At 40.5% G+C, this 26,483-nt stretch overlaps 1 protein-coding gene, 1 non-coding gene and 1 pseudogene across 5 annotated transcripts in view; 1 reads left to right on the forward strand and 2 right to left on the reverse strand.

The window, feature by feature from the left end:
- The first annotated feature begins 1,557 nt into the window (after positions 1 to 1,557).
- On the forward strand, positions 1,558 to 2,789 carry Sf3a2-ps2 (splicing factor 3A subunit 2, pseudogene 2; annotated as a pseudogene).
- A 3,075-nt stretch (positions 2,790 to 5,864) lies between these two features.
- LOC120099484 (small nucleolar RNA SNORA17) lies at positions 5,865 to 6,000 on the reverse strand. The gene has a single exon (XR_005498655.1). It is a non-coding gene; the product is annotated as a small nucleolar RNA SNORA17 (small nucleolar RNA).
- Positions 6,001 to 12,457: 6,457 nt separating this feature from the next.
- The window catches only part of Nexmif (neurite extension and migration factor), a 131,158-nt gene continuing 117,132 nt past the window's right edge, over positions 12,458 to 26,483 (reverse strand). For 3 of the 4 annotated variants that reach the window (XM_039099590.2, XM_039099591.2, NM_001313815.1), the window contains 3 exons: positions 24,613 to 24,738; positions 19,589 to 23,969; positions 12,458 to 19,018 (listed from right to left, as the gene is read on the reverse strand). In XM_039099590.2, the coding sequence (XP_038955518.1) occupies positions 18,925 to 19,018; positions 19,589 to 23,969; positions 24,613 to 24,691 (4,554 nt within the window). In that variant the 5' untranslated portion in view covers positions 24,692 to 24,738 and the 3' untranslated portion in view covers positions 12,458 to 18,924. The remainder of the gene's footprint in view (positions 19,019 to 19,588; positions 23,970 to 24,612; positions 24,739 to 26,483) is intronic. The other variant, XM_039099592.2, reaches the window with a different exon arrangement.

Consider the following 26,483-nt stretch of genomic DNA (forward strand, 5'->3'; position numbering starts at 1 on the left):
AGAAAGTGGGCTGACAAGATATCCCCACTGTTGCAATAGTGGCACAAATATTAGAGTAACAAATCACTTTATAACTAGATTGAAGGCTCACTGCACAGTATGGAATTTATGTTTGGCACCATTAAAGGGCCAAGAACCCATTGATAGATAAGTCATAGGCCCTATGGGAAACACAAGAAACAACAGGCAAGGCATAATGTCACCACCAGAATCCAGCTATCCTACTACATCAATTCCCGAATATTCCAGAACAACAGAAGCATAAGAAAAATAACTTAAAACAAACTTTATGAAGATGATTGAAGTCCTAAAGGAGGAAATGAATATTTTTTATGGAAATTGAGGAAAATACAAACAAACAATTGGAGGAAATTAATAAATCCCTTAATGAGAAGGAAAAAACAACAACAAGTGAAGGAAATGAATAAAACTGTTCAAGACCTGAAGATGGAAATAGAAGGATTAAAGAAACACAAATCAATGGAATTCTGGAAATGGAAAATCTAGGTACATGAACAGGAACCACAGATGCAAGCATCGTCAATAGAAAGCAAGAGATGAAAGAGAGAACCTCAAGCACTGAAGCTATGATGGATGAAATAGATACTTTGGTTAAAAATTCCTGACACAAAACACCCACGAAATATAGGGCACTATGGAAAAAAAACCCAAACCTAAGAATGATAGAAATAGAGGAAGAAAATTCCAAGCTCAAAGGCCTAGAAAATATTTTCAATAAAATCGTAGAAGAAAAATTTCCTAACCTAAAGAAGGAGGTGCTTATAAAGTACAAGAAGCTTCATGTTCCATATCCCCAATGTAGTGAGTCGCAGATAAGGCCACCCCTATTGATTCTTGGGCATCTCCCTTATCCCAGGTCTCTGACTCATCCTGCAAATGCCCCAAGAAATGCATGCATGAGAGATGGAGCAGAGACTGAGGGAATGGTCAACTAATAACAGGCCCAACTTGAGACACATCCCATGGGCAAGAACCAATACCTATCACTATTAATAAAACTCTGTTATGCTTGTAGGCAGGAGCATGTTGTCCTCTGAGAGGGTCCACCCAGCACCTGACTCAGAGATTCAGACACCCACAGACAAACAGTGGCTGGAGCAGGGGATTCTTATGGAAGAATAGGAGGAAGGGAATAGGAACTCCACAGAAAGACCAAGAGAGTCAACTAATCTGGACCCTTGGGACTCTCAGACCCTGAACCACCAACCAAAGAACATGGGCTGGACCTAGGCCTCCCAGCACATATGTGGCAGATGTGCAGCTCTATCTTCATGTGGGTCTGGAACCACTGGAGTGGGGGCTATCCCAAAAGCTGTTGCCTGTCTGTAGGATATGTTCTTCTAGCTGGGCTGCTTTATTTGGTCTCAGTGGGAGAGGATGCGTCTAGCCCTGCAGAGACTTGAAGTGTTAGGGTGAGGGGATACTCAGGGGCCCTCACCCTCTCAGAGGAGAAGGGGAAGGGATAGGGGAAGGATTGTGGGAGAGGGGTGAGTGTGAGGGGGCAGTAAGTACAATCTAAAGTGAATAAGTAAAAAACAAAACAAAACAAAAAATCAAAACAAATAAATTAAGGCAGAGGAAAAGCTCAGGTAGCGAAGCCTTGGTGCTGGTTTCTTCCTGTCCCCTAAAGCACCCAGGCCTGTATCATGGACTTTCAGCACCGACCTGGAGGAGTGGGGGCGTAGCCTCCTCCTTTGAGAGCAATCCGGCTGGAGAGAGCAGAGAGAGCGCCTGCAGGCAACTGGCCCTGGAAACCATCAACATCAACAAGGACCCATATTTCATGAAGAACAACCTGGATCCTGTGAGTGCAAACTCTACCGGACTCTGCTTAACATTGAGGGGAGCTACCTGGTCCATACCCAAGGGAAGAAACATCCAACTACCTTGGCCAGGCTGTCAAGGCGAGCTGCCAAGGAGGTCAAAGAAGTCCCCCCCCCCCGCCCAGCCTGCACCCGTGAAGGTCAAGATGAAAGTGAAGAAATTTGTGAAGGTTGGCCGCCCTAGCTACAAAGTGGCCAACCAGAGGGACACAGAGATGGGCCAGCAGAGCCTGCTGTTCCAGATTGACTACCCTGAGATTGCAGAGGGCATCATGCTACGCCACTGCTTCATGTCTGACTATGAGCAGAGGGGTCAAGCCCCTGAACCACCGCTGGTAGTATGTGCTCATGGCTGCTGAGCCCTATGAGACCATTGACTTCAAGGTGTTGAGCCGGGAGATTGACAAGGCTGAGGGCAAGTTTTGGACCCACTGGTGCCGAGAGACCAAGCAGTTTTTTCTTCAGTTCCATTTTAGGATGAAGAAGCCCCGGACCCCTCCCAGCCTCCCAGCAGGATCCCCAGGCATCAAGCAGCCCCCACCCCCACTCATGAATGAACTGACTCCTTGTCCATCACTCCCTGAAGCCTTGGCCCCACCTCCACCTGGTGGCCTGCTTCTTCTTCCTATGCTCCCACTGGGCCTGCTCCCTCTGGGCCCCCTGGACCTCCCCAAATGCCCCACCACCTCCTGGAGTGCACCCCCAACCCCAGTATTACACCCACCTACATCTGGAGTCCATTCCCAAGCTCCTAGGGTACACCCCCAGCACCAGTGGTCCATCCACCATCTGGGATCCAGTTCCTGAGGTCATCCCCCAGCCCCTGGAGTGCACTCACCAGCTCCAGGTGTGCACCCACCAGCAATTCCTAATAGTTTTCTGAGGGCATTTTATGAAACGGAAAATGATGAGTTGGCTTCCTATCTAACACTGAAGGAATTATGAAAAACATTCCTATTTTAAATATCTTAAGTTTTGGGTTAAGTTGAAGCATGCTAAGTTAAAGTGATATTAGCCACTGTACATTACGTGGTTATGTGTTTTATGGTTATTAAAAAATGCCTGGGCTAGAAGGAGTCTTGGAAATCCAACTTTTAGAAGGTAGAAATTAGATCTATTGAGGTTATTTCGAAGCCATGTACAAGTAATGTCTGTCTGAATTTTATGAGAGGATCATACTTGTATAATACAACACTGCTATATTTCTGAGAAAAGACACAGAGGGCATTTCTATTTAATATATAAATTAAAGAGAAGGGATAAGGATAACGAAGCTTACTTTTTACATTCCTGCTTGTGTTGAAATTCATTGTGCGTGCTTCTGTTCAATGAGTTCTTTATTTAAACTATTTATAAAGTTGTACACAGTCAAACTCAACCTTTTGTCTTCTGCATGTTAGATCTCTGTAGTTTCAAATGCTTCCTCCTGCCAAAAGACCACATGTCCCCATTTTATTCACCTGAGTAAATCCTATTGATCTTTACAGACCACGTTTTTTTTAATAAAAAAATGTGTGTGTATGTCTCTCTGTTTGCATATACCACATGCGTAAGTGCAAAACGGGGGTGCAGAAAGAGAGCATTGGTTATGCACTGCCCACCATGAATGCTGTGAATTGAATTCCCGTCGTCCTCTAGAAGAGCAGTACATGCTCTCAACTGCTGGGTCAATTTTCTTTGTGCTTTTCATAGAAGTATGTCCTCTTACTTTAGGGTCCCTATTTTATTTTTAAATTATACATTCACAGACAAAGTGCTTGTATGATTTTTTTATGAGGAGAGACAAAATTCTATTTTGACAGTCATTTCATCTTCGGTACCTAGCGTTGCTGAAACGTAGGAGGTACTCAATCTCAATTTGTTGAGTTAATCAAATAAAGAACAAACATCTATTGTAGCATCAGTGAATTCCAATTCAGCCACAGCAGCTTAGATAATAGATCATGGGTTTTAAATTGTAGGAGGGACCCTTTAATACAATAGTATTTATTGGGCATTTATAAATGTAGCAGTTAGCATTTTAAATGTTTTATATGCATTATCTCAGTTATTACTTAAGTCCTATGAAAGAGGCATTATATATATACACACATTTCTCTCTCTCTCTTTCTCTCTCTCTCTCTCTCTCTCTCTCTCTCTCACACACACACACACACACACACACACACACACACACACGTGTTACATGTTGGGAAATTGAGGTAAATCTTGCTAGCAAGAGAAGCTTGTATTAAAATCCAGTATGTCATTTCATATTTCATGCTCTTTTTTTAAAAAAGATTTTTCAAACTTGTGTGTGTGTGTGTGTGTTTGTGTGCGTGTGTGTGTGTGAAGTTCACATTATGCACCCCAATCCCACTCATCTTCCCCTCCCTGCAAACCTGCCCTTCACCCTTGCAACCCCCCTCAATAAAAAAAAAAACTCGTGGGCGCTGTAGCGTGTCAGTGTGTCCACAGTATTCCTTTTTGTCCACACTTCTTTACTTGCAAATGTTCATTGCAATGAGTCATTGGTCTGGTATGAGGTCTCTGGCTTCTGCTGCTCTATCAATATTGGAACCTCACAGGGACCCCTTGAATATCCCTCTGTTGCCCTGTGTCATGGAGATCCTGTAGTTTTGGATCTATAGAACTGGCCCCTTCGTGCACTCCAGCATCGATGGGGTAAATGTTGGGGTGGACCAACTGAAAGCCTTGGATCTGGGCCTGAGAGTTATCAGAGATGGTAATCACATTGGCTCTCATGTTCTTGTGGCCAGTTTCTCTGTAATCTGTGCAACCAGGGCCAACTCTATCCTGCTGTGATACGTAGGCAAGGTCCAGGACCTGCTCTCCTGAGTGCTGCAGTCAGTGAGGGACATGGCCAGTTCTGCCATTCTCATAATCCAGGGAAGAGTTTTCATCTGCCACAGATGGTGAGGAATGAGGGAGGGAAGGAAAGAGAATGTCTCTCCCTCATCTGAGCCACCTCCCAGCAAACAAGCGGCAGAGCTGGCTCTCCTGTGCTTACACCCTTGGGCCAGGGTCACTTGTAACCACTACAGCCAAGGCCAGATCTACTATGCTGCCCAGGCACAGTACTGGGCCTTTTCTCCTGAGTACTGCACCAGGTCTGGGGCAAGACTAGCTCTCTTTTTCTCATGACCCCAGTGCCAGCTCTCCCACTTGTCCTAGATGGCAAGGGGCGAGGATGGGGAACACTGCTACATAGCAGACAAGAGGCAGGGCCAGCTCTCCCACACTCATACCCTTGAGGCTGGCTAACCTGAAACTTCCATAATGTGCAGGGCCCACTCTTCCAGGTACTGTGGTTGGCTACGGGCAAGGTTCTCATGCCTCTAGGGCCAGCTCTCCCATGATGGGGTCAGTTCTACACAGCCCTCAGGTATCCTCATGTCCCCAGTAGCATCCCAGACCAGGGATATCTGCCCGGCCTTTGGTGGCAACAGACCCTTGCTTCTGCAGAGCCACGGACCCAGACGTGGCACCCAGTGTCAGCATAGGCCAGGACTTCACCATGGTCCCAGGTGGCATCACTGGCTACTCACATCTGGCTGTCCCTCACTACCCTCAAGTCTCCAGTTCTGCCTCTCTTCATTAAGTTCACATGCTTCTGCTTCTTTTTCTCTCTCATTTCTCCACCATTTGCTTGCTCCTCTTAGTGGCATCCAGAGTCTCTGAGTGTCTAGGGTAATTTCAGGAGCGATCTTAGGAGTGCAATGCCCCACCAGACAGGGGTCATCTCGAGCATGGTCTGCCCCATCCTCAGGCCTGAGGTATACCAGACTGCTGTTCATCTCAGGCTAGCTCCCTGTTTGGACCCCATGGTACCAGGCTTGCTCCTCTACCGCCGGCCCACCCGAGTGATCATCTGTCTCTGGCTTACTCCTGCCTGGGCCCTGTGGCCCAGTGGGGGTTTTTCTAGTTTCAGACTTGCTTACCATCCCGAGAGCCCATCCAGGCCTACCTGGCACTGCAGTGGTGGTCATCTCAGGCTCCCCCTTTTTTTTTCTTCCGGGAAATGTTAGGCTACTAACCATTCAGATGTCCATAGGTCAGAACGCTGAGCATAGACAGACATAGCCTCTCTCCTCTCTGCCACCTACAGACACACATATGACACAGCAGTCACATGTGCAATGCCTCCAGGGGCAGGGCTTTTTTTTTTTAACTCCTCATGCCTTTAATGCTAAGCCATGTGGTCCAATCTTATTTCCAGATGGGAAAATTGAAACACAGAGGAAAATGATTTTTATGTGTTTCAATTTAACTTAGTAGCAAAGCCAGGAGTAGAGTCCAGGTTTCATGATTAATAATTTGCAGCTTTATCTCACCCTGCCACTAATATTAAATTAGTTCTAGCAATCACGTTTCATATAATAGCTTTTCTAATTTTATCTTCAAAATGGCATCTTTCTCCAAATGAAGATCTAAGTCTTTTCGAGGTAGTTTACTAATTTTCTTGGTAGCCAAATAAAAAGAGAAATATTTGAAGCATCTGAAGTGGCCTCTAAAAATCAAAATAAGAACTATGAAGATGGAGCCCCGTATGGCTGCACACGCCTTTAACCTTAGTGCTTGGGAGGCAGATGTAGCTGTGAGTTCAAGGCCAGTGTGGTCTATATGGCCAGATCCAGGACAGCCAGGGCTGTTACACAATGAAACCTTGTCTCAAAAAACCAAAACCAAGAAAAGGAAAAAAACCCACAAAAAGAACCGTGTAGCTATGTGCATGTATCTAATAAACAGAGTTGTTAAGCAAGACATGACTGTTTATTGTTACTAAGATGTCACAAGTATCACATGTGTGTTCATGTGTGTTCTTCGAGCTTCATGACAAGCCTGAGAGGGATAGAACTGTTAAGCTGGAACACAAGGTTATGTAGACTCCCTGACCCAATTCAGTCTTCTCTTTCCCTCTCCCTACCCCTCCCCCTCTGTGTGTATGTGTGTATGTGTGGTGTGTGGGCTCAAACCTAAGGTCCTGTGCTCTACCACTGAGTTACACTGCTAGCACTATACTTTGGTTTTGGGGCAGAGACTTTGGAACACAGGGATTAAAGTAATTAATCCTAAACACTACTAGCATGCTCCGACACCTGATTCCCAAATAAAAGGAAGAGTAGAAGGCAAGAAGTTTGGGACTGACATTTTGTGACATTGATTCTGCTATTAGAGTGGATAGAGATTTTTTCCATTCCAGGTTCTAATCGACAGTAGCAATCTCACTTTCTATGTGATTGTTATTTTAACCTGCTACTGGCAGCAGGGTGCTATGGTGCATATCTGTCATCTCAGTAGAGACCGAGGCAGCAGGAGCTCCAGATTAGTGCTTCAGGCTACATAAGGAGGCTCATCACAAAACAAAACAAAACTTAGAGATGGAGATATGGTTCAGTGAGGGATCTGTTACCTATCAGGATCCACACTGAGCAACGCACAGCTGCCTTTAACTCCAGTTTCAGGGAATCCAATACCTTCTTGTTGTCTCCTCGGGTACCTAGGCATATATGGTGCACATCCAGAAAAGCATGTACATGCTTGTACATATAAAAATAAGAACAAATGTCAGTGAAGATGTGGGGAAAGAGGAACTCATTCATTTTTGCTATGACGACGAACTTGTACAGATACTCTGGAAATGAGTGTCGGAATTCTCAAAAAGGTAGAAATAATTTTGGTTGTTATTAGGGAAGAAATAAAGAGCCAAAAAATGCAAAAATGCTTTTCTCCACCATAACCCTTGATTTCAAAGAAATATTTGTAGTTTGGTGAGACTGAGAGGTTGGTTTACTATTTCTTGTGACTAAAAGATCATAAGAGAAATAAATTATATAAAACTAAACTAAATTAAACTAAACTATCCAAAAAATAAATGTATGATCCAGCTATACCATTCAATGGCATAAGCGGAAAGGATTCAACATTCGCCTCCACAGACACGCGCTCATCCACATTCGTTACTGCCCTGTTCACAACAGCTAGGGAATGAAAGCAGCCTAGATGTCCTTCAGCCAAAGAATGGATAATGAAAATGTGCTGCATATGCACAGTGGAATTCTATTCAGTTGTAAAGAAAGATATGAAATCATCAACTTTTCAGGTAAATGGATGGAAATAGAACATATACTCTGTGAAGTAACGCAGACTCAGAAAGTCAAACATCACATGTTCTCTTTTGTGGTCTTGGTTCCAAATGCTCAGACGTGCCTATAAACTGGAGTAAGCACAGAAACCAGAAAAGGAAAAAGTGACAAAAGGGTGGTTGAGGAGCATTAGAGAGGAGGACAGAAGGGTACAGTGATATGAACAGGAAAGGGGGCGTCTTTAACTGGTAAGAAGAAAAGGAAGGAAATACAGGGGGACAGGACAGATAACAGATAAGTTTGAAAAGATAAAGGGGATCACATTATCTAATTTTATCAAAATTAAATAACACATATATACAGTTTGAATAACGACATCACTTGGGGGTAATAATGTTCCCTTCAAAACCATAAATTATTTTTATAAAACTCCCAGCAACAGGCATGAAAAACTTCCTCTCAAATTGTTGGTTAGGGGATTCCAGGACCCTAATAAGAATATAGGCTATTGCTGTTGCCTTTGGTTTTTTCCCAGAGGCTAAATGTAAGGGCATATCACCGAAGATAGCCTTTGGACACAGGGGTTGGAGGAACATTGTTAGAAGTAGCTTGGAAGCCTTTTACCTAAAGAATGGCTCTCATAGTATAGGAGGGTACAATACAGGCTATCAAAAGGAGGGGAGCAAGCAGCAGTCCAACCTAGCTGAAAAGCCCATGAGCCACAACAAATGATAAACTGGTAAGATATCCTCAATAATGCAGCAGTATCACTTTTATTTGTGGGGGAAACAAACATCTATGTAATTGGACTAAAGACCTGCTCAACAAGAGGGAATTGTCTGGTACTATAAACCTAGCCAACAAGGGTCTGGTCATAGACCTTACTACTGTTAGTTTCCTAAAGCAATATGATATCAGTTTCCAAATAATTATCTTTATATCTGCAAATAACAATAGCTCTACTACCTTATCAAAAAAAAAGCTTCTTTTGCATCAGATGGAGACTATTACAGAGATCCACAACTGGTCAAAATAAAGAGAATCAGTGACTGCAGGATGCCTAGCCACAATTGATACATCTGCAATGCAATCCCTACCATTAAGGCTCAGTGCAAATCAGGGGAGAAGGGGCAGAAAGATTGTAGGAGGCAGAGGCTCAGCACCATTAATCAATCATACCCCATAGATATGACATGGGAAAATGCACCCATGAGCTCTCAACAGTATGGTTTCCTGAACAAGTCTAGCATAATGACAATACCAGTTGACATGTCAATGGGATCAGAGAAACTTGACATGGTCCTAGTCCTAGATGAAGAGCCACAGGTGGTCAATGGCTGCTGAGAGGAGGATAATTCGGGGACAAACTCCCACTGGAGTCAGTAGGTTATATACACATGTATGTGTGTGTATATAATAAACATATATATATCACATAATATACATATGATATACATATAATATAACATATCATATATATATGAGATCATAAATTTGGGATGGTGAATATGGGAAGAGAAGAGTTGGACAAGGAAAAGGGCAGGAGTGATGTAGATGTAGTGCTCTGTATGTAGTTCTCAAAAGCAAAACTGTAAAAATGGGGCTGGGTAGCTTCACATTTAAAAGCACTGGCTGCTCTTCCAAACGACATTGGTTTTGTTCCTACACTCATGTGGTGGCTTATAATCACCTGTAACTCCAATTCCAGGGTTTCCAATGTCTTTTTCTGACCTCCACCTGGATCAGGCCCCCAAATGGTGCACACACATTCATACAGGCAAAAGCACTCATGTGCAAAAAACAAATCTAAATAAACAAAATAAAAAATTTAAAAGCTAAAAAAATTAAAACAAGGGTTGAAGCCGTGACCCAGCACTTAAGAGAATTTACTGCACTTGCAAGGGACCCAGGTTTGGGTCCCAGTACTTACATGAGTTTCACAAGTGTTAAGGAACAGCTGACTTCATTTTTTTCTTTTTTAGTCAATGTTAGACTCTTATTTATTCCTATATTGTTCTTAACGATGTTTTTCTTCTCTTAGATCATGTCCTTAGTTAAAAATGAACTTTGTTTTTTGACTTACTCTTCCTCAATAATCTTATTATTCACGTCACACATAGATTCCATTGTTGCATTATATGTTACTGGAACCATCTGATAATAAGCCCACAACAGGTATTTTTCCCATGATCATAAGAATAATACAAACTCCACGTTTGTAATCACTTGCTTGCTTATTATAAAAATACACTCTTGCTCTTAGTCTGGGCAGCTTTCTTTAAGTTGGACCTTGCCATAAAAAAAATAGAATTTTTACCTTGCAACATCTTGGTGTGTTAGCTCCTAGTTTTTGACAAATAACGCAAGCTTTCATACTTCCAGTTCCAGGGAACCCAAAACCATCCCTGACCTCCATGGGAACCAGGTACACATGTAGTGCACACCCATACATCTGAGAAGAGCACTCAAACACATAAAATAATAAAACAGAACTGTCAAACAACTGAAATAACACCAATAAACAAACTGACCATTGGGTATGTCTCCATTTAAACTATTAAACTGTACCTATTTCATTTGTGGACTCCTAGAGAAAAATAGGCACTTTACACTTAAATTCCTTGTTTTTATAAAATTTAACACAACTTCCACCACAAAGCCAGTTGTTTATTTTATATAATGAATGTCAGAATTAATATTTATCATATTTGTGATGTGTTGTACATAGTCAATATTGTTTTTTCTAGAAATAAGTGTCTTGATTTAGAAACCTGGGCTCATAAAGGGACAGACTCAAAGGACTTTACCAACTTTAGTGTGGTTCTTTGAAGATTATCTTGTCATCTTGAGGAAGTGAACTGTAACTCTCTGTCCCAAATTTCTTATATGTAAGATAGAGAAAATACCTTCTTTGAATGGTTTTGAGAAATTGTTATTCATGTACAGTAGCTATCACATAGCAGGCAATAATAATAATGATAGTTCTTGCCTTGGATCATTGTAGAAAGTGCAGATTAAGAGAACTTATTATAAGTGAGGAAAATGCTTTATAGGATTCATGCTCCCGCTCAGTAGAGTAATTACAAATCTGCAAAACCTGTGAAATTCTATCAAATTCTGAGTTCATTAAACTTTGTGGATAAGACTCACTGACATAATTAGATATCAAGCTGATTGTAGCCCGAAAGGTTTAATAACTACACTCTCAATTATTTTCAAATGTAAAACTATTAAAAAAACACAGTACCATAATAACCTGCTATGGTCTAATCTGAATTACCCAAAGGCTCATGTATTAAAGACTTCTTTGTTAACTAATGAGCTTTGGAGAAGTCACTGGGTCGTAATATTTCACCAGTGGATACATCCGTTGCTGAATTCTTCCCATGATATTATTGGGAGGTTGTAGAAATGAGGAGGTAGACCTCATTTGGAGGAAGTAGGTTATCGGGAGTGTGTACCCGAGAAGGATAAATTTTATCTTCAGGTAATTCTGTATCTCTGTTTCTTGGCTACCATGAAGTGAGTAACATTGTTCTGCCATACCCTCTCCATAAAGATGTTCTGGTAAAAAGGGAACAAAACAACAAATGAAACCTAAACTAATCCCACCAACAATAGGAACAAGTGACCATGGTCTGAGACGTCTGGTTTCAGTCTCTCATGACACATGTTAAAGAGAAAAAAAGATAATATAATGTATTTGAAATTGAGACCGCCTCATCATCTTTTGATGCTAAGATAATCTCTGAACTAATAGCAGAGTTTAATTCTTCAATGTTTTTACTTAGCAAGTTAAAATTTCTGTGATTCTGCAGAATTTCTAGGCATTAAATCCAACCGAAACTCACTAAATTAAGACAATGATGAAGTAGCACAGGTAAAATACCACTAAAAGCTTAACTGAAGTAGTGACAATGGACTTAGGTACAATTATTTAATGTGACCAGATGGGCATGAGGTCAGAGGTGAGAAGCTGCTGATGTGGGTTGCGAGGTGGATGGCAAGATTAATACTGTGAAAAGGCACACTCAGATGGCAAAAGGTTATAAAATAATCTTGAATAATTCAGTTTGAGGATGTTGCAGAATGTTTAAGTAGATGGCCGGTCTATAACTGGAAATGTATATTCAGGAACTTGGGAGACATTTGTGGGAAATCAAAGGGTAGTTGGAATGATGAAGGTGGATCTGTTCCAGGGAGAAGAGGGGCACTCACTCATGAACATTTTTCAGCTTCTTTGAGTAATGATATTCAAAACCAAGGAAGTGGTTATTGGCTTTTGTGCTCCACAATGACTTGTGCTTAGCCAGAGCTCTAGGCTCTGGCAAGCAGTTCAAATGTCTGGGGACATAGAAGTAAAGACTTTTTTTCTTTTCTAGACATAGCAAGCATCAATAGACTGGGAATACTGTAGTGGGACAGAAGCTGGGAAATCTTGATTAAAACAAGTAGATACCATGGCCGAACAGTAAATAGGATAATGTGGAAACTGTAGGGAATTATGGCAAATCTGACATTTTTGGGTACCAGGCAAATCAACATTTATTACTTTCAACAAACAGTTTTTACACGTTGAGAGGAATGTTTCTCTGCAGATGCCATCTGGACCGCAAATGAAGAATACCATTTGTTTTAACGTTATTTGAAGGGACAACCTAGAGAATAATGTCCAAATTTGGGACACAAAATTCTAGCCCAGTGCTTCTCAAACGTTTCCATGTATACAAATCACTTAGGGATCTTACTGAATTGGCACAGAGCCTGGCATTCAGCTTTCCCAAGTTCCCAAACGATGGTAATGATGTTGGTCTTACTCAAAGTGTTAGTGTGTTTCAGTTCTATGGCAACTTGACATTGATTTGTATATTTGTTCTCCAACAGGATACCGATATCTGGCAATTTTTTTCTTTTTCTCTATGGTGTTTTGAATGATAGCTTTATATGTTGATCTAAATACAAATATACCTGGGCTTATATTTTGCCTATTTTTTTTTCATTTTACTTTTTCAGAAATTCATTTATTTTTTTATAACATTTTGATATGGATTGTAAGAAAAACTGCTCTATCCCTAGAGACAGTTTGAGAAACACTGCTCTAGACTGCAGAAGAACTGTTTATTTAAGATATAAATTCAATTAGAAATGTTTTTTAACTCTGTTACATATGATTCTAAAGCAGTATTTTAAACTTTTCTTTTATTTATTCCATAAACAATAACAAAACTCAGCTAGGTAACATTATGACAGTTTCACCATACATTCAGTCACAAATATTTAAAACTTTTTTCAACAAGAACAACAAAACCAGAGGTGTTACAAGAATAATTTACAAGAAATTCTATAAAACAGCAAGAAGCTCACAAATGTTCATTTTCTTTTCACAAGATCACTACACTCTTTCACAACATATTTTCTGTTACAAAATTCCCAACAAAAGTGTTTTTTCTTTGTATTATGGTTTCTAAAACCAGAAACTTTGAAGTAAATATCCTTTTATTAGCACATAGTGGTGCAGAAAAAGGAAAACTCTCACATACAGACACTTCACAGCACTTTTCTAAGAAAAATATACACTTACAAAATATGTTACAAATTGGCACACTTAAAAATATACAAGATTTTGTAGGCGTCTTAAGAGTGATCCTTAAGCTTTATACTTCAATTGACTACAGATTATTTATAAAGCTTAATTCTAAAAGAAAAAGGCAAATAATTTCCTAACTTTAAAGTTGCAGTGTCATGTGTCAAACAGAAACAGGTTACATTCATAAAAAGGGTCTCTAAATGCTTTCACTTTAAATTTTCTTAAATGCTTAAGGGGCTTGGCAAAGAAGAAAAATGGGGATAATAATTTTCTTTAGCACCATAAAGCATTTCACTTACTGAAGAGGTGCATTCGATTCTATGGAAACTAAAGACTAGTAAGTACATTCAAAACTCTGTAGGCAGCAAACTCCAGTCAGTGCCACGGCTATCCCAGTGGAGACTCTGAAGCTCTCTACCCCCCTGGGAGTGAAAAACAAAAGGCCCCTTTTAGTTTTCGTTCAAGCCTTTTTCCTTTGTGCTGTAAAACTAGGCATCTCTCAAAGAGGCAGAATGATTTTAGTATCTCTCTCCTTCTTCCCTCCCTTCCTCCCTCCCTCCCTTCCTTCCTTCCTTCCTTCCTTCCTTCCTTCCTTCCTTCCTTCCTTCCTTCCTTATTCATCCTCCTCCTTTCTTTTCTATTTTATTTTTCAGACTGGGTCTCATGCTCTAGACCAGACTGGGCTGGAACTCTCAAAAATCCTGCCTAGGATTACAGGCATGAGCCACCATACCTGGTTACCTTTCTTCATTTTCAGTGGGCTGTCCTTGAGACTCAGAGAGCCCTGAGCTTGTTAGATACACAGACATCCTCTTCATATCCTACGGGTGAGTGTTTTGTTTTGGTGTCTTTAGTATTGATTTACCCAAACACTGATTTTTAAAAGCCTTTCTTTCCTTAAAACTTTGTACTAAGCCACTCTCTTAGAGTGTCATTCTCCGTCCATTTTGCTATGATTCTCAAACCAAGAGTACACCTCAAGTATCATATAGCTGCAATGGGATCTCTGCTTCGTGACTGTAGCTACTGTTTAATGTTGAGTGAAATGGTGTCTTAAAGGGGAGCCTGTGTACTCATCAAAATAACCCCATTCTGGCTGAGGACTCTCAAACTGATGATAGTTTTTCCCAATCTAAACATCCCAACTAATTTTTCCCTTTACTTGGGTCTTTGAGAAAACTCTATAAAAATCCCTGGCCTACATTATGTTGACAAGATCTCTATTTGTCATGAAAATGTTTGATTTTGGTACTAAGCCTTCTAAACATAACATTGGCTTAGTCAATTTTATGATTAGAAAACAAAACTTGCATTAGTTTTATTTTACAAAACGAGATATTTCTGTTATGATTGGCAGCATTACAAAACCCTAAATGAAAATGAAAACTTTTTAAATTTGACAAACTTTCACATAGGAGAAAACAAACCTTTCTAGTTCTAGCAACAGCTAGGACTAGCTGGTGTTCCATTTACCTCTTCAGCATAGAAATCCAACCCTACCTTTCCTCATTTCTCAGAACTGTTCTGAGTGTATTTCTAAATTGTAGATCTCCAAAATACTAGTTCAGTTTGGTAAGAGCAAGGCAAAGAGGTCCTTGGATATGCTTTTCTCCTTTACGTAGTAAACACTAATTCAAACCCACTAAAATGGAAATTCACTAGAACTGCAAGACCTCACGTGAAATAACACAGGATGAGAGTTGATTACAGCATTTGAAGCATCCTTTATGCTTCTCTCTTACACACATACACACATACCCTCCTTTGTGTTCCCCCACCCCCCAACGATTTTTCCCAGCAAAGAAAAGAGTCAGAGAAGGTGAATTTTTTTTGTCACAAAAGCCCACCTAGCACCAAGGACTTCAGAGAGATGGCCAAAGAAGTGATGAACGAAGTAGTGCAGGAAGTTTGAAAAGATTCAGGAAAAGATAAGGCCTTAACACATAATTGCACAGAGCAGCAAGAAGTCAGTAGGGAAAGCTGTGAGGGAGCAGCATATGTGAAAGCAGCTGATATCTGAGACTGGCGAGGCATAGAGGATGGCCACAGGCTCAAGCTAGTTACTCTATACCAACACAACCCTCAAAGTCTTGAAGACCCTTGGCTGGGCCATTGTATCTGTACCCTGCTCCATGTAGTACAGCACCTGACCACTATGAGATTGGACCTGTTATTACACATCTTCTAGGGAAAGCAGTTTCCATGGTTTCTCAATGGTGGCTGTGCATGTGCTTGTGCATTTGTATTTTGAGTGAATACGACTGGGAAGGTAGTCCTCTAAACTTCCGAAAGAAAGCCTCTAAGCTGAAGTTCTTAGATTTTGACAGTTTGGGATATTGAATATAATAGTAGACAAGAAGAAAAATTCTAAGACTGATAAGAGTCAAGAAAGAAAAAACAAGGGGAGCTATTATTTCCAGGAAAGTAAAGATTAAACGAGACTCCAATGAGGAGGCATTAATAGGGCACAGCTTCTCAGAAAGGAGAGATTAGAAGGGAGTAAGTCAGAAATCTCAGACCAAGGAAAATTCAGGGTTTTTGAGTTGAAGACATCAGTGATAGGGCAAAACACTATTTTCATACATTGGTCCTCACTCCACTAAGGCAGCTGGTTGAATAAGAGATCTCCAGTAAGTTTGGCCTACTTTGTTGTGACAGAAAGGAAAATAATTCTGAGAGCAGAGGCAGGACCAACAGAATGCAAAATGCTCAACAATGCAGAGCATAATGTACTGAGACGGTAAGCATCTCTGCCTTGGTCTAGTTGCTCAGTCCTCAAAGTCACTCTCTTGTTCTGTTTCAGTAGAAAACGACTGGTTACAAGTCACTAGTTTATATGATGAAGACATACGATGCATGGCAGGCCGATAAGAAGGTGCTTTAAAGTTCTCTTTGGAGAAAGATATGAACCATGCCCTAAAATTGGCCCTTAGTAGGCTCCATAGGAGCAACTGAAAGGGTATCCACTCCAAAGAACTGATGATAAAGTTCTGACAATGGAACTGTTGGAAACAGTTTCAGGCTATCCTCCCATTCTTACCCCTTTCTCCAAAGCTGAACATCATGATGCTTTAACAAAAAATCTGGGACAACTGCTCCCATATTTACTTTTATAAAAACACATTATACTCATAGAACATTTTCTTTATTTCTTCTTTAATTTCCACTTTTTGGTTACAGAGAAAGCACTCCATTCCTAAAACCAAGCAAGATGACTTTGAGGTCTGGAGTCTTGGGGATCACGATACGGGCTGAGTTGGTGATTCTAAGCAAAAATTCAACTGCAAAACAAGACAAACAAAAGCCAAAACTGAACTAAGACCAGTTCCTAGGAAGTAGCCATCACATTTAACACAAACAGCTAGCTATCAGAGTATCAAGAAACAAAAGAAAGTGTTCTAGTTTGATTACTTTCTCTTTTGGATGGCCACTGTAGGGCAAGAGACTTGTTTCAGCTGATGCCTTTCCACTAAATAATTTTCCAGGGCTCACTGAACACAGTGTCAAAGCCTGGGAATGTGCCTGAACTCTCCTCACAGACTTCTCCTCACCTACTCATCCCCACAGACAAAAGAGACTGATGCTGAGAACACACACAATCTAGATCATGGGCTTGTTCATTTTACTACCTAGTGGTAAGTAGTAGAGTAAGCTGGTGAAAGGAATCATGGACTGGGGAATGTGTATACTTATATACATGATAAGCTCCCTTCCATTTCTCTCTGACTACTTGAAAACGTTGCTTCTCTGTTTGTGAATATATTTAGGTGTCAATGACTAGGTAGGTTGCTCATATTTTATTCAAAAATGTCTTTTGAAACATCTTCCCTGTTTTGTTAAGTTCCCCCTTTCTCCCACCCCCTTATCCTCCTCCCTCCCACCCCAGCCTCTATATTCACAAGTTAATAGGTTAGTAACAATATTAGTAAGAATAGTAACAACAACAACAACCAACAACATTAATAATATTAGTCCCCTATACTGGTATAGCACTTTATGATCTACAAAGCGCTTTCACATCCATTATCTCATCTGTGCCACAATGCATCAGTCACCAGGCACATAGGCCTTAACTGTGCGAGGAAAAGAGATCAAATGGTTTAAGTCAAGAGGTGAAGAAAGGGGAAGAAAAGGCTAGCAGTGAGGAATGTCGGAACTGTGAAGATTGTTTAAGTAGTGGAAGGGAGGGTTGAACCAAAAGTATGAATTTAAAAGGTAACTAAAATTGAGATTTATGTTTAGTGTGTGATATCAAAGAGTAGTCATCCTCAGACCATATATAGATGGTCTAAATGAGTTGTTTCCACATATTGTTCAGCTTTACCTGGTATTAGATGTACTTAATCATAGGAAGAAAAATTGTCAATCTGAGATGCCATTTTTAAAAATGACATTGGCATTGCAAGATCAACATTTAAAGAACACTAAAGCCATGTTGTGAGTGCACTTTTGACAAAACTGGAATAAAACATTTAGGAAACTACTTAAATAAGAGAAATCTATGTATTTCATTTATTACTAGTGTCAATTTTATAACTATTTTATAATTTATCCCAGGCTATTATAAAATATATAAAACTGAGATATAAATTATCAGCAATATAACTTTGCACTTTAAATTATTTTCCGCTACAGATTTTGCTTTGGAAAACAAACTTTCAAAGCAGATGTTTTATTTCCTTGTACAAGGTTCTGTAAATGTGTATACTCTGTCCCTGATGGACTTAGCTGTTGTGACCTTCAAGCTTTTCCAACATTTTAATCCTTAGATGATGGAACAAACACATCTATTGTGCCTTGTGGAACTGTTCATATTTCCACACAGGATAGTAGAGTTTAAAACATTAAAAGAATGCATTTATGGATGGTATACACACACATATTGCATATGTATGTGTGTATATATATATTTAATAATTGTGAATGAGCTTTAAACTGTGGGGTGAATCTGTGAGATGAAGTAAGAAAATTTGGCACAATTCAAACATTATCCTTTGTTTTGGTAAACTGTATAACACAACATATTTTCCCACTGTGATCTACAGGTGCTATCCACAAAAGTGGGGGTGGTTAATAGCAAGAATCACTGGAATGTTTCTAGTAAATTAACAGGGACAAACAAGTCCCCCAAATACTCACAACCAAATGTTGATATAGAAGTAAAACTATATACAGTACAGTTACTTGTTTGTAGTTTGGCACAATGTTTTCCATTTTTTTCCTTGTGGGCAAACAGTGCATAAACTACTCGTGCAACTGGATGACTTTTAAAGTCTTTTACACAGAACATCAGATTAAAGTTTGATTTCAAAGACTTATTCCCACAATTTAAAATTCTTTTCTTTAAGCACTTACAGGTCAACATACATACCACAAAGCTTATTTTGAAAGAAAGAAAACACAAACATCAAATGTCTTTCTGGAAAATGTGAGTCTCTTCTTCAAACACAGGTAAAACCCCAAATGCTGTTTCTGCTTTTAGGAGATTGTAGCTGGAACCCCTGCAGAAAAATCAAAGAATTTATACCATCTTAGTAAGTTAGTGTACGTCCCACGAAGGGAGCATACCCGGTAAATATATTAACACCATACTAGATGTTGTATGATGCAGAAAGGTAGAGAAAGCACTCCTAATTGTCATGTGCTGACAACTAATGCTCTTTTGTTTAAACGATCTTGGCTTTTTGTCTACGTGACTTTTTGAATATGTTGTTCAGAATCTGTCTTTATTGCAAAGCCCTTCCATTCCAAAAATCATTCAAGAGCATGTTTTAGTTCTATTTTCTTAGTAAGCAAAAATTAACACTGAATAGAAGACAAACGTAGCCTTTGTTAGGACTTATCCCTAGCTAAGCCACAATGAAGTTGCCCGATATTTTGGGTGGCTTAAAGGTACAGGGATTTCCATGCATTTTTCTTTTCTTTTTAATTTGAAAAAAAGAGGAGAATGGGAAAGAGTCTCTCATGCAAAACTTCTGCTTTCAAGAGGGAAAAATGCGGAACTCTGGGCTCAGCAGGTAGTAGGAAAGCCAAGGGCGCATCTCATCTCAGCCATTTTGGTGCAGTATTACCTCAGTTTTTCAAAACAAGTTGTCCCAGCCTCGTCCTTGTGGATCTGCTCTCGTTCCACGCGCTTTCCCTTATATTTCTCATCTCGCAGGGTCTTGGAGCTGGATTTGTGACGATATAATTTTTTGTGTGTTGGTCCATTATTGCCTAAAGTGTTCATGTTACTGTACTTTTTATCAAAGAAGGCAGATCGAGAGTCCTCACTGGAACCAGACACGTCTGCATGACCAGGATCACCAACTGCTGCTTTCCCACTGCTTTTGCTCACAGCTTTGATTGACCTGTGATTCTTAGTAGCTCCCGAAGACCCATTATTAATCTTCTTTTTAGATTCTTGTGGTGTCCCAGCCAGTATTTTGAGGGTTTTTAATTTTAGGCTATTGGAATCAGGGGAGTAGAATGTGTTGGACTCCCCTTGGTGCTCCATGGGTTCCCAAAGGGGCTCCATGGAGGCCATCATGAATCTCTGCACATCTGCCATACCAGAGGCAATATTGGATAAGATATAGGAAGGCTCTTGAAATTCTCGTTGGTCATCATCCAGAAGGTTGTTGGTATTAGTGACTACACTCATGTCATTCCAGCCTGGCCTGCTTTCCTTTCCCAAAGCCCAATCTCCAGAAAGTCCCTTCTGACTTGGTATCTTCATAGGGGCAACAGGACCACCATGTTGAATACATTCAGTCAGTGTCTTTCCATTGGAGGATGTACTATTGGGTTGACCCCCACTATGGCCAATCCCGATTTGCATTTTCTCTCCATTGACAGCAGCCACATATTTCCCTTTCTTTGCTGATTTAGGAACCTGCCGGGAGGTTTTGCTAGGTGGCTTTTCAACCCCTTTGTTGCTGGCTTTTGGGGATTTTTTCCTGGTATTTTTCTGAGAAGAACTTTGGCTTACAGCCCCACTCTTGCCAGGTGAAGTTTTCTTTCTTGATTTTGACACTTTGTTGTTGGCACTAATCTGCCCAGCTGGCTCATCAAATGTTGACAGGCAAGGGTTTTTTTGGAGCAGGCCAACAGAGTCCTCATCATTGAACATATGGAACTGAAATTGATGGTTATTTAATGTAAAGCCATCATCTGCTTGGACCTGTTGTGAAAGGGTACTACAGTCCCACTTGATTTTTTCCATGCTGCTCAGCGATCCCGGGACACCTTCTTGGAACCCTTTCATGGTTCCTAGTGTTTTGATACTCTCACATCTGGTACTCTGAGGAGAAAGGCTGGGGGTGTCCGGTGGAGACATTTCTGAGAGGGAAGAGTGGCGGAACTTGTCTGGAGTGAAGTTGGAGATGTCGAGGAGGTCGGTGGACTCCTTTAGTGGTGCTATCTCATCAATGCTCTGCTGGATCACCAGTTTGGGGCTGCAGTGGGCCAGGAAGTCATCATTGATATCATCATCACCATCCTTTTCACAGGATTTCAAGCTTAAGGGACAATAACTGCTTGAACTCACAGAAAGGGGGGTCATCGAATCAAAGCTAAAGAGCTGGCCATCATCTTCTGTACTGATTGGGCCCTGCTGGAAAGGAAAGCAGATCTCTCCATTATTAAAGTGACACAGTTGATAGGAGTCATCAGGTGCGAGATGTGAGTCCTGCACAGAGGCATACAGAACCTTGTTGCAACCACTGCCACCACTATTGAGGCAGACAGGACTATATGTTATAGCCGTGAGGTTATTCTCCATGGAGACAACTTGGGTAGCTTCAAATTCACTAGATTGGCTTGTGGCTATCTCCCCTGAGACTTCAGTCATGAACTCTTGGGAGCCAGATGTATCCTTGTCAGGCCACAAACTACCATAGTTGCTTGCTTCCATTTTGAAGTTTTGAGATGACTGTTGCAGCTGAGAATCAGAAGACGAGGACAGCACGCAGTCCTGAGCAGACTGGAGAGGTGCAAATGCTTTTTCTGTTTGACTGAGGCTGGCTTCATTTTGTTCTGCAGAATGGTTGGTGAAGTATGAGATACTAGTATTATTTGACAGGTCAGAGGCATCTAACAGTGTTTGCAGATACCCTCCAGGAATAACAGGTATATTAGTGGCAACATTAGCAGATGATAGAGGCATTTCAGAAGAGCAGGTGGTTGGCAAGAATGTAGAATTCTTAACAACTTTTGTCTCGTGAAATTCAGACATATGGGAACTGTTTGAGGTTCCAGGAGTGACTTCATTTTTTAAATTAGCCTTGGAGGATGGGTCTTCTGAGACAGGGCTCATTTGAACAACTGGTTTGTTTTCTTGTCCAGTTTTGATTTTTTTGGATTTCAACCTAGCTTCACTTTTAAATTTAATTTTGTTAAGCACTTTCCTCTCTGGCCCCTTGAACTCTGTATCTTGAGCTTTGACTTTCGCTGAGTCGGGGCCTATGAGGCCACGTAAATGTGATCCATTGGCACTGCTTGGGGCAGCAAGAAGTGCTGATTTTGGTGTCCCTTTTAAACCTCCTTCTTCTTTGCGATTACTAGCTTGTTTCTGATCGCTGCCGAAAGAAACCTGCTTACTACTTGCTGACGCTTCCATGGATTGGATCCTTTGGATCCTGTGTCTATTGCCAAGCTTTGATTTTCGTTTCCGAGCAGGAGGCAGGAATGACACCTCAAAGCTACCTGGTTCAAAGCTTTGCTTTTGGCAGAAGGGTGTTTTCACAGAGTCTGTGTTGCCGTTTTTCTGCTTTTTCTTCTTTTGCCAGAATCCCTTCAAAGGTGATAACTTGGCGTACTTACTGAGCTGACTCTCACTCAGATTTACTGTTGTCTCACTGGCGTCTACCTTACCTAGCTTCACCAGCATGTTCTTCTCACCTTTAAAGCGATTGATGATGATGTATTTAATAATAACAGGGGGCTCCTTACGCGTTACTTTTCTTCTCTTTTTGGGGCACCATTCATCATCATCTTCTTCTTTGGAACCACCTGGAGGCCATTCCTTTCTCTCATTGACTTTTTCCCCCTCTAGTGAGTCAACATCGTATAGATAATCTTCACTGTATCTGACTTTTCTCTTGGCTCGCAACCCATAGTTCTGCTGGGAGGATGAGCTTCCAGAATTAGTGTCCCGAGCCATATAGCGGCTACAGTCTTTGATCTCTCCCATGGCATCATATGAGACCTCAATGAAGGAACTGTCATCACTGAAATTTCCTGACGTCTCCAGGGAATTAGTAAGATGGTCAGGCTTTAGGTTCTTAAATTGCTCTACCTCAAGCCCACTACATGGTTTATTGTTTAATGCAGGTTTTTCTCCATTATCCTTTTCATCTTTTTTCTCTATACTTTTGTCTTCATGTACTTCCTCTTTGCCTTTCTTCTTGTCCAAGTTTTTATCTTCGTCTCCCCAGATGATGCTCACATCAGGGACCTTGAATTGAGAAAGATCACTGCTCTGCTTGAGGACTCCACTCTTAGATTCCCGCTTGGGACACGTAGTAAAGACACTGGGGAAAAAATTGAATTGGGCATCTTCCTGCATTAGAAGAGTGGTCTTGTCTCGAACATTGTCCTGAAAGGACTCATATCGAATTTTGAGGGAGCAGACATCACTGCCCAGGGTTGACTCATCGTCATCGAACATATAGTTCTCCACATCTTCTTCAGAGAAAAGGTTAACAGATAGCTCGTTCTTGGAACAGAGGTCCAGTAGCTCAATCTTACTCTCACTAATGAAAGTCTCAAAGTAACCCCAATCCTGATTTGAATTTGCCAGCAAAGCTTCTTCCGTATTGCACTTATCTAGTAGTAATGCCTCATAGTAACTTTTCTGAGTTGGATCTTCCAAGTCGATGTCAGGTTTCTCAGATTCTCGTCTATCTCCTGCCCTTGATTTATGCAGGGGGAAGCCTAACAGCTGGTCTGAAAGCAGCTGCTCTCCATATTTGAGGTTTTCCCCAGCATTAATGCACTGAATCCCTATGTCAGAGACTGCACATGTTTCGTAATCTCTATTTAGATCACCGACTTTCAGACTGATCCCGGGTTCAGGATCCACTGCTTCTTTTGATTCCATGAAGCAACCTAAGCAAGTCCGGCTTGGCTGCATGAGGCAGTCTCCGTTCAGAGCTGATATGCCTGCAGGCTCCATTATGGCAAATGGAGCTTTCTCACACTCATTGGGCAGGGACCATGTGTTCAGGCCCTTCGCAACTCCGGATGTGAGGGAGATGGCATTCACAGAAGCACCAGTAGCAGAATGATCAGGTGCTTCAATCAGGCCCAAAGGAGATGGAGGGCTCTGCATACACGGCTTCTTAGACGGCAGAGGAAGAAGACCCCTCGGAAACATTGGGGACTCTTTTTGTACCACTGGTATAGGCTGGATTGGAGTGGAAGCTTCTAGAGCTGCGAATGACTTCATTGCCACATCCTGTTCCTCTGAGTCTAGAGGAAAAGGGGTAAAAAAGGCAGGAATAAAGTTAAGTCTCTTAGATGAGACTCAAGTCTCTTTCTCTTGATTAGTTTCTAATATGTAGATATCATATAATAAGCTAAGCCTCTGTTTCTCTAGCTTTATGAATTACCACCTAAACATTAGAAAAACAATTCTAAATTACACATGAAAAGTAATCATTTTTTTCAGCCCAGGGAAAGGTAGAGCCTCCATCAGAAATGAGGAAAGAACTGGACTCATCAGTCCATTGAAAGTCAAAGCTTTCAGAGGGGACAGTGCACAGAGGCCCATTCATGGTCTGAGCTGTGAGACCCACGCCCACACTTGAAAACTTATGTTAGAGAAATTCCTAGTGAAACTACAAATGTCTGACACCAGAACTTCCTTATAATTTACTAGTAATTTTGACAAATTTCATTTAACAAATGAATCTGACAGAGCAAGGGAATTTATCTGAGACATTTCAGAGATTCTTCTAGTTCAGTTGAAGATCTGGTAGAATAAAGTTTAGATTTACATCAACTTCAGATACATTTTGGATTCAACCTGTCTCAGGTTTCTGTATACCCCAAATCCACATTAATAAAAAAAAAGACTATCATAAAAGATAATGTATATCTTAAACTCTCTTACCATTTTCTTTGACCCCATTAATCAGATTGTTTTCTCCGTTGGCTGAGGCAGCAATAACTTTATCTTGTTGGTTATCCATGAATGTAGCTTCTTACTGTTTCATTCCAATTTCAAATGTTGTCCAACCTGCACATTTCAAATATATAGTGTCAGTCATTCAGTTTGTCATTCATTTTGTATTTTTACATGTTATTCAGCTATAGGATTTTAAAAATGCTCACTGGCATCTGTTTTCTAGAATGGCTTCATTACTTCTGTTTTTGTTTAATAGTTTATACCTACTATATAAGGTACTTATTTCCTATTAACAACCATATTATTCAAAACTAAAGCAGAATGAAGCAGAAAAATGCACAAAAATTAGCCTAATTATAGTTGCTCAATTCGGAAGACTGCAAAGTAAAGTCTAGGATAATTTTAAATAATTTGTGTATATGTGGAAATTAGTTTTGTTTACTTTGTTTCTACTTTGCATGTCCAGATGTTCTTTTAAGGCAAACCAACTCATATATACTCACATACATCCAACGTAATATCTTTTTATTAAAATATAATTACATCATTCCCCTACATCCCTCTTCTTTCTTCTAGCTCCTACCATGCCCCACCCCACTTCACTCCCTCTCCAATTCCTAGCCTCTTTAAATATATGTATATCTATATTTGTATCTGTACCTACATCTATATCTATAATTATATATCACACTTAATTTCTCTTTGCCTTAAATTTTGAATTTTAAAGTCGAAAGACATAGGACACCTTAATTTTCTGACTTATATGACTTCAATAGAATTTTGACAACCATTTCTCTTAAAACACATCAAGATTTTAAAACTGTGATCATAAGTAAGATCTAGATTTTATGAAAAGCTCTTAATTTTTGCTCACTCAGATATTAGATATATTAAAAATGATAAATGGATGAATCCATTTGAGATAAAGGTGACCACTATGTGCCACTATCACATGCAGAAATCCCTATTAATTTTAGTTAACCTCTATGCCTAACTACCATTCCCAGTCAAGTTTTTGATCCCTTTAATTAAAAGTCCACACCAAGGCCATGTGCCATCACACACCTGTAATCTCAGCACTCAGGAGGCAGAGGTTAAGTGCAAGCTCAGTCTGGTCTACATAGTGAGAGAGACCCTGACTCAAAAGCAAAACAAAATAAAATGGCCTGCACCGCTTCTCTGGGACACCCCTTTCATGAGACACCACGTATACCCACTACGTCCAACCTCACAGGCCTGCTTGGCTGATTCTGGGACTTCCTTTTCTGGTGCCCACCAGGTAGACCCACTTACCCCCATCCTATAGACCTGTCTTGTTCCTCTAGAACTTCTTTTATCCTTGTAGCTAGGTAGGCCTATTCCTCCCCACTCCATAGGATAGATGGCTCCTCAGGGAGCTCCCATTTCTGCATCACCAGTTGACTTTGTTTCTTTTAATCCTACAGCCTCATCTGGAACATTCTTTCCCTGTCTTGCTTAGGTAGTCCCTGTTTCGTTGTGAGCTGCCCAACATGACTGCTGATAACAGAATTCTGGTATTCTCTAAGAGCAGCCAATGCTCTTAACTATCGAGCTATCTATCTAGCCTGTATATAATAGTTTAAACACAATAAATATACTTAAATGGTCAATCATACAGCTTTTAAAATATTAAGAATGAGAACATAAAATTCATCACAAAAAACTCTAAAGCAGTGGTTCCCAAATTGTGGGTTGCTACCCTTTTAGGAGGACCAATGACCCTTGCATAGAGGTCACCTAAGACCATCAGAAAATACAGATATTTCTAATTCATAACAGTAGAAAAATTACAGCTATGAAGTAGCAACAAAAATAATTTTATGGTTGGCAGTGTT

This window comes from Rattus norvegicus, chromosome X (genome assembly GCF_036323735.1).
Source record: "Rattus norvegicus strain BN/NHsdMcwi chromosome X, GRCr8, whole genome shotgun sequence".
Classification (NCBI taxonomy): domain Eukaryota; kingdom Metazoa; phylum Chordata; class Mammalia; order Rodentia; family Muridae; genus Rattus; species Rattus norvegicus.